This window comes from Rhinopithecus bieti, unplaced genomic scaffold, assembly GCF_001698545.2.
Source record: "Rhinopithecus bieti isolate Rb0 unplaced genomic scaffold, ASM169854v2 scaffold_6945, whole genome shotgun sequence".
Taxonomy (NCBI): Eukaryota; Metazoa; Chordata; class Mammalia; order Primates; family Cercopithecidae; genus Rhinopithecus; species Rhinopithecus bieti.
In genome coordinates this window covers 4,562,787-4,573,478 of record NW_016805531.1, presented here as the reverse complement: position 1 = coordinate 4,573,478, position 10,692 = coordinate 4,562,787, and the positions used below count along the sequence as shown (strand labels likewise).

Genomic DNA, 10,692 nt, shown 5'->3' with positions numbered 1-10,692 from the left:
GGCATCATCATCTGAAAATAATAGTTCTTTCAGTTTTTTTGTCTAGGAGGTAACAGTATGTTGTACTAAGGACTGAAATATCTAATCCTTGACTTTTCACAGTGTTTCCAGGAACGTGAGCAGTAATGCAATGGTTATTATTTGATGGTAATTATTGACTCTACCAGAACTTTAGAGTTTACAGATCACTAATTTCATCATTTAGCTTTATACATGAGAAAACTAAGGGAAAGAATATATAATGACCAGTTTTAGTACACGTTGGCAGATATTAGCAAAGTGGAGCTAAATTTTCTCAGCTCTAACCCAATCCAATGTTTTTTGTACTAAAAAATTACTAGAACATGCTTGTATGGATGTTGACTCTAGAAGTTATATTGCTACATGATAAAAGTTTGTCAATTATTTCACAATATTGGTTGGTATGAGTGTTAGCCAATTATAATCATGTAACCATAGCATATATGAGTGGGAGGTACTCATCGAATGGCAATAACAAGGGTAAATCTGGGAGCATTATCATTATTATTGTTTGGAGTGGATTTAAGTTTTTATTTAAATATGGAAACTTCTTAATAGTGTCTGGGCGCGGTGGCTCACACCTGTAATCCCAGCACTTTGGGAGGCTGAGGCAGGCTAATTGCCAGAGCTTGGTAGTTTGAAACCAGCCTGGGCAACATGGCAAAACCCCGTCTTTACTAAAAATACAAAAAATTAGCCAGATGTGGTGGCTGATGCCTGTAATCCCAACTACTTGGGAGGCTGAGGGAGGAGAATTGCTTGAACTCGGGAGGTGGAGGTTGCAGTGAGCAGAGATCATGCCACTGCACTCCAGCCTGGGCGACAGAGCAAGACTTTGTCTCAAAAAAAAAAAAAAAAAGAAAAGAAAAGAAAGGAAACTTCTCAATGGTATGTAAAATAGATTATGTGATAGACACCAGTATCTAAGTTGCTTTCACAAAATATTTAGGAAAAGCTTAACATACATTGAGTTATTTTATATCTTTATAGCTAAATACTTCACTGTCCTTTTGAAGGAGAAATATAATTTGTTCAGCTTATTTTATAGTTTTGTAGCTCACAGGAAGCCCAGGAATCCTTAAGTCAAGGATTTTAAGAAAGTTTAAATTAGTAGCAAGTTTTTTTGTTTCCTTATTTTGTGACTAAAAGTAATATAACCACATTAGAGGAAATTTCAATACTTGAAAGGAGAATAAAATCAGTCGAAGTTTTACTTATCTGACATAATCACAGCTGGTATATTTAAAATTCTCGTCTTCTTTATGTGTCTCTAAAAATATATAGTATAATTATATGTGTGTGTGGACAAAATTTTGTAAATTTTCTCCACCAAGCTAGATTGAGTGGACTTAAATGTGTAAATATTTTATGGCTTTTGATATATATATTGCCAGTTTATTTTTCCCTTTTAAAAACATTACTGATTGGATCATTGGTATGATGATTTTTTAGACTGTGATTTATTTTTCTATCCACAGCATGATGAAGTAACACCAAATGAAATAAAGACCCTTGGGGAAAACGGTGAACTAGCAACAGAGCACAAAAAAGAATTATCCGAAAGGTACTGAATTCATAAACTTCACTGATACTCAATTCAATGTAGACATCTGTGAGCACTGATTGTGTGCTTATCTCATTTAATTTTCAGTTTTCCTATGAGACTGATAGCATTATAATCATTCCCATTATACAAAAAAAAAAGAGATCTATGATTAGAAAGATAAGCAATTTCCCCAAAGTCATACAAACTTTTATTAAGTAGGGGAGAAGCAGGATTTGAAGTGAGTCAGAGCCCATTCATTTAAATGTTAGTCATTAAATACTATACTATGTATTTACTATGTAGCATACTATACTATCTCATAGTATAACATACCATACTGTCTCTGCAGAAAGGAAACAAGGATTTTATGTATGATAACAGTTAATAAATTATTTAAAAATTATATGTTTCTGTGTGTGAAAACCTAATCATCATGCTTATGAACTACAAAAGAATCTTAAAATATATTTTTTACTTGGAAGGAAATACACTACATATTAGCAGTAATTTTATTAGGATGAAAAGTGGCGAATGATTTCCCCTCTTCTTTCCAAATTGCTTGTAATATATTACTTTGGTTTAAGAAATTAAATTTAAACTGGGTATTGTGGCGCATGCTTATAATCTCAGCACTTAGGGAGGCTGAAGCCGGATAACTGTTTAAGCCCAGGAATTTGAGACCAGTATGGGCAGCATGGGGATACCCCATCTCTATAAAAAATTTAAAATACTAGCTGGGCATAGTGGCACATACCTGTAGTCCCAGCTATTTGCAGGCTGAGGTGGGAGGATCGCTTGAGCCCAGGAGTGAGCCGTGATCACGCCACTGCACTCTAGCCTGGGTGACAGAACAATACTCTATCTCAAAGAAAAACAAGAAATTAATTTAAAAAGACAAACAAACATGGCCTTGCCATTATATTAGGACCAATTTATGAGAGGCCTTCTCATTGCAGGCTTATACATGATCTAGTTCTAGTTCTATGGTTTCCAATTCAGTTGCTTTTCAAATATTCATAGGGAACATTGATTCTTCAGAAGTGTATGTTTTATCCTCCAAACCTGTGGCCGGAGTCAACCTAAAAGTGGAGGCAGGGGAGTCCCTACAAGGGAGTGCCCCAGACTGTCCCAAGTTGTGGTCAGTTGGGATTCTAAAGAAAGAGCCACTAAGTAGAGTAATCAGTCTAAAGCATTTATTGAGGGAACTTGCAGATTACTGCACCAATCCTTGCAATGGACAAGATAAAAGGGGTGTTTTACCTAGGTATGTCCACAGTGAGGGGGTCTGGGTATGGAGTTTATATGAGGGTTTAAGGAATCTGGCTCAGGGCTGAGGCCAGTTTCTTTCAGTGTTTTGAGCAGCAACCTAGATACTTTTATCAGTGCCTGGAAATGTTTAAGGTCCTGGTTTGAGTTCAAGCCCACTGGGAGAACCCTGCACTGGGCTGTCTCACAGAGCAGTCAAAGCACTCTGTAATTTTTGGTCAGGACACGGAAAGAAAGTCAGGAGTAGAATTGGGGGAGGAGAGGATGGGACTGGGGTACCCTGCAGTCTGGTATTTAGCTGCTGTAATAAAAATGATCAAACAGTAGTTATCTGTCTTCAAAATAAAAGTAATGATGTAATTTATATAATTTTCAAGTTTTCTCCCATAAAGGCTAATTTCCTTAATACACAAAGAGGTATTACAAATCTGGGAAAATACGTCCAATCGAAAACAACAAAAATGGACAAAGGATATGAATAAACCCTGGGTAGGTGTCTACTTCAAGCCTTTTCTTTATGGAAACAGCAGAGGGTGCAGTGTGAACATAGATAAAATATACCCTCAATTTACCTGCTGGAGCACTTGTTAGCATACTACTAGGGACATTGATTTTTTTTTACATCATACAAACTTGATGTACAAGAAATCAGGCAGTACAGAATTAGTATAAAATCCTAATTTCTCCCAAATCCTCTCCCAGTAATAACTTTCGTTTTTTGTTTTTCACTGAGACAGAATCTTCCTCTGGAGTCTGGAGTGCAGGCTGGAGTGCGGTGGTGTGATCTCGGCTCACTGCAACCTCTGCCTCCTGGGTTCAAGCAATTCTTGTGCCTCGGCCTCCCGAGCAGCTGGGACTACAGGCACATGCCACCCTGCCACACCAGCTAATTGTTTGTGTTTTTAGTAGAGATGGGGTTTCAGCATGTTGCCTAGGCTGGTCTCAAATTCCTGGCCTCAAGTGATCCACCTGCTTCAGCCTCCCAAAGTGCTGGGATTACAGGCATAAACCAGGCCTAGTCGAAAAATCTTATTTGATATTATGATGTGAAATGGCAGCATATGGCATTTCATTTTGTTTGTTTAACACATTTATTTATTTATTTATTTATTTATTTATTTATTTATTTTGAGACAAAAGCTCTTTCTGACCCCCAGGGCTGGAATGCAGTGGTGTCATTTCAGTTCACTGCAGCCTCAACCTCCCTGGTGAGAGATCCTCCTTCCTCAGCCTCCCAAAATGCTACCAGAATTACAGGCATGAGCCACCACACCTGGCCTACAATTTGTTACTTTTATGACATCTCCATGAACATCTTTTTAAAAATAAATCTTACTCTACTTTTTTGATAGTTTTCTTCATGTAAATTCCCAGAGGTGGAAATTACGGTATAAAGAGGAGTTGTTTTCTTTTTCTTTCTTAAACACCTTATGTTTATTTATTTATTTACTTAATTTTGTGTGTGTGTGTGTGTGTGTGTGTGTGTGTGTGAGTCAAGATCTTGCTGTGTCACCCAAGCTGCAGTGAGATGGCATGATCATAGCTCACTGCAATCTGGAACTCCCGAGCTCAAGCAATCCTCCCACCTCAGCCTCCTGAGTAGCTAGGACGGCAGATGTGTGCCACCACGCCTGGCTAATTAAAAAAAAAGAAATTTTTTTTTGAGACAGGGTCTCACTCTGTCACCCAGGCTGGAGTACAGTGGCATAATCTTGGCTCACTGTAACCTCTCAACCTCCACCTTCTGGGTTCAAGCAATTTTCATGCCTCAGTCTCCTGAGTAGCTGGGACTACAGGTGTGTACCACCATGCATGGCCAGTTGTTTTTGGTATTTTTAATAGAAATGTGTTTCTGCCATGTTGGCCAGGCTGGTCTCAAACACCTGGCATCAAGCAGTCCACCCTCCTAGGCCTCCCAAAGTGCTAGGATTACATGTGTGCCAACTTGCCCAGCCTAATTAATTTTTTTTTTTTTGTCAAGATGGCATCTCACTATGTTGCTGAGGCTGGTCTTAAACTTCTGGGCCCAAGGTATTTATTAATTAGTATAGTAGCAGTTCAGGCATGGTGGCTCACACCTGTAATCCCAGCACTTTAGAAGGCTGAGGCATGAGGATAGCTTGAGGCCAGGAGTTCAAGACCCGTCTGAGCAACAGAGAGAGACCCAGTCTCTACAAAAGATAAAAAAAAAAAAAAATTAACTGGGTGTAGTGGTGTACTCCTGTAGTCCTAGCTACTTGGGAGGCTGGGGCAGGAGGATTGCTTAAGCCTAGGAGTTGAGGTTTGCAGTGAGCAATCTGTGGTCATTCCACTGTGCTTCAACCAAAGTGAAACAGTGAGGCCATGTACCAAAAAAAAAAAAAAAAAAAAATAGTAGCATATATCTGTTTCTTAGAATATGGAGCTGGAGGGTATTCTTTCATACTAGAAACAAACTACATAATATCATACAGTATGTTCAAATGCATGTACTAAAGGACTCTCCAAACTTTTAATCAAAATCTATGTTTAGTTTGTTAAGTAATTTCTTGAGAGAACCACTGAGAGATAGTGTCCTTGTGATGAAATGATAAATCTCTTCAGAGTTAAGTCTTATAAAGGAAATTTTGATTATGTTGATCCAAGTAATGCAGTGGTGGCACATTGGTTAAAAGGCAAAGTTTTACTTTTTTTTTTTTTGAGACAGAGTCTCGTTCTGTCGCCCAGGCTGGAGTGCAGTGGCGTGGTCTCGTCTTACTGCAAGCTCTGCCTCCTGGGTTCACACCATTCTCCTGGCACAGCCTCCCGAGTAGCTGGGACTACAGGCACCCACCACCACGTGCGGCTAATTTTTTTTGTATATTTAGCAGAGACAGGGTTTCACCGTGTTAACCAGGATGGTCTCGACTTCCTGACCTCGTGATCCGCCCGCCTTGTCCTCCCAGAGTGCTGGGATTACAGGCATGAGCCACCACGCCCGGCCAAAATTTTACTTTTAATTTCCCTAAATGCTGTCTCACTTGTGTCAGGAGGGATTGGGAATACTCAAAGTGATCTTCCGGAGAATTTCTGCCATAAGAGTGTGTGCCCTCATTAGGAATGGCTCTCTCATTATCTGTCCGTGGTTGGAGGACTGCTTTCTCCGATAAAACCTTTATATCTCCTGGTAAAGGGGAAGATGTAGTATAACAAAGAGCTTTGCCATTTGGTGAGAGAAGGGGATGTCTTGTATATGTTGCAGTAAAATTCATTATGTGCAGTTTTGTGCCATCTTTCCAAGGGTCTTCAATGCATCCTACTGAGGTTCAGGCTTTCTTGATTGCAGTTGGGGTTTTCAGTTTTCTTAATAGTTCAGCTAGCACTTGAGTCACCAGATATAAGTTAGACATTTATCTCCTCAGTTGCCAGTATGCATTCTGCTTATTATCACTTGAAGTTCTTACTCTTCAGAGATCTCTGCTCTTCAGATTGTCTTCCTGATACAGATAGATTTGTTTGGTTTTTGAGTGGTTCTATTTTGAGATCATTACATTCTTTCCTCATCAACTCTTGTTCCAAACCATGGATCTTCAGGTCACAGCTTAACTTTTCCACCTCCCAGTTTGATGAAGGTAGATTGAAATTCCTCATCACCAGCTGAGTTTCCACCTCTGTCCTTAGCTAGAGTTCTACTTCTTTAGATTGCATCTGTTCATTCAATACTTTTAAAGATTCAGAGTTGTGTTGACTCATTTTATCTGATTTGCTCTCTAAATTATCTCTATCAATGCAAATGTTTCAATATACATAATAGGCCTTATTTACTTGTTGCTATTCCACAAAACTTGTTTCTTCATCTAATTGAGCTCCTGTAAGCTTTTCTTCCAAAAATCTAATTCTTTTTTTAACATAAGACTTCTCTTGAATCCTTAAGTCCTTTTTTGGTGTTTTCATATGGGCAAAACGGGAAGCAACAGAAGCATCTCCTCAATATGTTGAAACTGGAGTTGCTGGGTTTTTTTCATAATGTAGCATACAGGTATCACCTTCTATGAGTGCATCCATGAGAGCCCGAAACCAGGCTACTTAGGGCCGCCACCGAGTTTCCATTCCCTAATGTTTAGAAACAGCCCCAAACAGATCGAGTTGCCAGGGATCACCACGGGTTCCGATTTCCTTGAAGATACCTCCACTTTACCAGCGAAAGCAGCCACTCTGAGTTATTGAATTGAGGGTATTGGTCTTATATCTACCCATTTGGAATTCCTTAAGATTCTAAGGACATTTTAATCGATTCTCTTGGCTCTTCAGGGTGCATAGTCATATCATTTGTTAATAATGAAAGTATTCTGGCCAGGCGCGGTGGCTCACGCCTGTAATCCCAGCATTGTGGGAGGCTGAGGCAGGCGGATCACAAGGTCAGGATATCGAGACCATCCTGGCTAACACAATGAAACCCCGTCTCTACTAGAAATACAAAAAATTAGCCAAGCGCGGTGGCGGGCACCTGTAGTCCCAGTTACTCGGGAGGCTGAGGCAGGAGAATGGCGTGAACCCGGGAGGCCTGAGCATGAAGTAAGTCGAGACTGCACCACTGCACTCCAGCCTGGGCGACAGAGCGAGACTTATAAAATAATGAAAGTATTCCTTCTTTCACAATATGTCTTCCTTTTCATCCGCCCCCCCAACCTCTTTTCCCTTTTTCTGCTATTGTTTGGCCAGAATTAAATAATGGGTGGTCCCTGACTTTTCTGGGAACACAATTTTGCTTTATTTGTAGGATTTCATCCTAATGAGTAGTTTCTTTTGGGAGAGTTTAAATGAAATAGAAGATTTTTTTTTTTTTTTTTTTTTTTTTCTTTTTTTTTGAGACGGAGTTTCACTCTTGTTGCCCAGGCTGTAGTGCAATGGCGCAATCTCGGCTCACAGCAACCTCTGCCTCCCAGGTTCAAGTGATTCTACTGCTTCAGCCTCCTGAGGAGCTGGGATTACAGGTGTGCGCCACCATGCCCAGCTAATTTTTTGTATTTTTAGTAGAGACAGGGTTTCACCATGTTGGCCAGACTGGTCGGGAACTCCTGACCACAGGTGATCCACCTCCCTCGGCCACCCAAAGTGCTGGCATTACAGGCGTGAGCCACCGCACCCAGCCTTAAAAATGGAAAATAAAGCCTTTGCTATTACTCAGTGTACTTCTAGAGTTTTAGGAAAATAATAAATTTAAGGATGACTCCAATTTTAATTATTGAGGTTTTCTTTTATACAATTATATTATTAGTTGTATGTGGTCTAAGTATAGTAAACATTATCACTTTTAAATAGTGACTGTTCAAAAAGACATGAATGAAAATAGGATCTTTTAGTTGAGATCCTTTTACCTTTTTTTTTTTGAGACAGAGTCTCGTTCTGTCATCTAGGCTGGAGTTCAGTGGTGCCATCTCGGCTTACTGCAAACTCCACCTCCCAGGTTCAAGTAATTCTCTAGCCTCAGCCTCCGAAGTAACTGGGATTACAGCTGCCCACCACCACACCTGGCTAATTTTTGTATTTTTAGCAGAGACAGGGTTTTACCATGTTGGCCCGGGTGGTCTCAAATTCCTGACCTTAAGTGATCCACCCACCTCTGTCTCCCAAAATGCCAGCATTACAGGTGTGAACCACTGTTCCTGGCCACCTTTTAGCTTTTAAAAATTAGAACATAATTTTTTTTTAGATTTTATAATTGTATAATTAGAACACCAATTTTTTTTTTTTTTGAGATGGAGTCTCACTCTGTTGCCCAAGCTGGAGTGCAGTGGCACGATCTTGTCTCACTGCAACCTCTGCCTCCTGGGTTAAAGTGATTCTCCTGCCTCAACCTTCCGAGTAGCTGGGATTACAGGTACATGTCACCACACCCAGCTGATTTGTATTTCTAGTAGAGATGGGGTTTTACCATGTTGGCTAGGCTGGTCTTGAACTCCCGACCTTAGGTGATCCACCTGCCTCAGCCTCCCAAAGTGCTGGATTTACAGGCATGAGCCACTGAGCCGGGCCCAGACATCAGTTTTTATTTGTTATAGTAAACTGTGGAAGTACTAATTAATAGAGGCCCAATTATTTGAACACTAACAAAAATGTTGTGATCATTTAAAATAGAATCTACTATGCTTTTCTTTTGGCAGATTTAATATTACATATGTATACGTGTATTTTGTCTGAATATATAGTATTGCATTACTGTACTTTCAGGGGTATTGAGAAAAAGACCCAGGACTCTAGAGACTCAAATACTTGTTTTGTAAAGTGGCCAAGAACACCAGAATATCTATATGGGTTTTTGTATTACTTAAAAGCACAAAAGAAGTTAATAGTTAACATTTTCCCCCAGTAAGACTGAAGTCTGATCAAAGAGCAATGAAATTACTATATATGTGCTCACTTTGATGGCACATATACCAAAACTGGAACTATTCAGAGGTTAGCACGGCCCCTGCGCAAGGATGACATGCGTATTTGTGAAGCATTTTATATATTTTTTAAAATCACTATATATATTGCCTGAAATGAGTTCTCACTTGTAAAACAAATCCAAATATATACATATGTGGTGTAATATACTGTAGTAAATGTAAATATTTATTATAAATATATTTTAATATAAATGTAATACATATAGACATATATATAGTATATATATGTGACTTTCTGTATGTTTTATTTTACAGCCCAGAAAAGCATTTTATAAGAACTCCAGTTGTAGAAAAGCAGATGTACTTCCCTCTACAGAATTACCCAGTTAACAACATGGTAACAGGTAGTTTAAAATAAAATTTAGAGTAAACTCAGGTAGGGAAGAAACAAGGGAATATTGTGTTGAATAAAGCTGTTGTATTTCAAATACCTAGAAAGTAGAGCCTTCTCTATTAAGCATGGTAATGGAGGAGACATCCTTTACATATTGAGTAAATTACCTGCAGAATTGACCCAGGAATATGCTTTTATATTTTCCGTGCTAAAACAATGGTATCAAGGTAGGGTGACCACATGTCCCTATTTACATGTGGTTTATGCTGTTGTTCTGGCATTAGTTTTTAATTCTCAAGTGTCCCAGTTTGGAAGATAAATTAGATGAACAGCCCCAATCATAGTTTCTTTTGAGAATCTGATGAAACACAGGCCCCTTTCCTTAGCATACACACATACAAACATAACACACACACTGCCATTCCATTCAATATCAAATATATAAATCTTTAAAAACCAAACAAAAAACATAACACACAAACTTTACATATAATTGTAAAAGACTCACAGATGCCCAGAACCCTATACATGGATTACCCAGGTGTCCATGGACTCCATATTTGGGTTTCCTATACTAGTGTCCTACATAAGGAGAAGACAACTAACCACAGCTGACATTGAGAGGGTAGATCCAAGGAGACCAACTGAAAAGTGGCCATTGGGGTTTGAACTGTGTTGAGTGAGATGGATATTTAGATACTTTGATCTGAGTAGTATTCAGTGGAGTGATTGATAACAATTTTAAAAATAAAGATTTTTTTAAAATTGTTTTAAAAGAGCAATTTTAAAGTATGGGTTTTGAACACTTATTTAAAAAATAATTTGTGTATTCATCATTTTCTCTTTATTTAGCAATGTTAAAACTACCTCTTGCAGCTAGTCCAGTTTCCTAGATCCTAGATGTCTTGCCATATTACTATCCCTGTTCATTTGGACTTACCAAACATTTATTAGTATATTTAAAAGAGCAACAATAAATATTAAAATCAGCCATAGGTAAGGACATATACCTAAATTTGGACATGTAATAGTGCTGCTTTATGTATTATTGCTGGATAAAAAACAGTCTGATTGTTCAAAAAGACATAACAGTGTAACACAAAACAAATTTTTTA

At 38.7% G+C, this 10,692-nt stretch overlaps 1 protein-coding gene and 1 pseudogene across 1 annotated transcript in view; one reads left to right on the top strand and one right to left on the bottom strand.

Annotated features, from left to right (window-relative positions):
* The window catches only part of TERB2 (telomere repeat binding bouquet formation protein 2), a 27,705-nt gene that overhangs the window by 12,684 nt on the left and 4,329 nt on the right, over window positions 1–10,692 (top strand). Inside the window, 2 exon segments of the mRNA XM_017872764.1 lie at window positions 1,474–1,585; window positions 9,499–9,587. Coding sequence (XP_017728253.1) covers window positions 1,474–1,585; window positions 9,499–9,587 — 201 coding nt within the window.
* LOC108530094 (5-azacytidine-induced protein 2-like) lies at window positions 6,259–6,856 on the bottom strand (annotated as a pseudogene).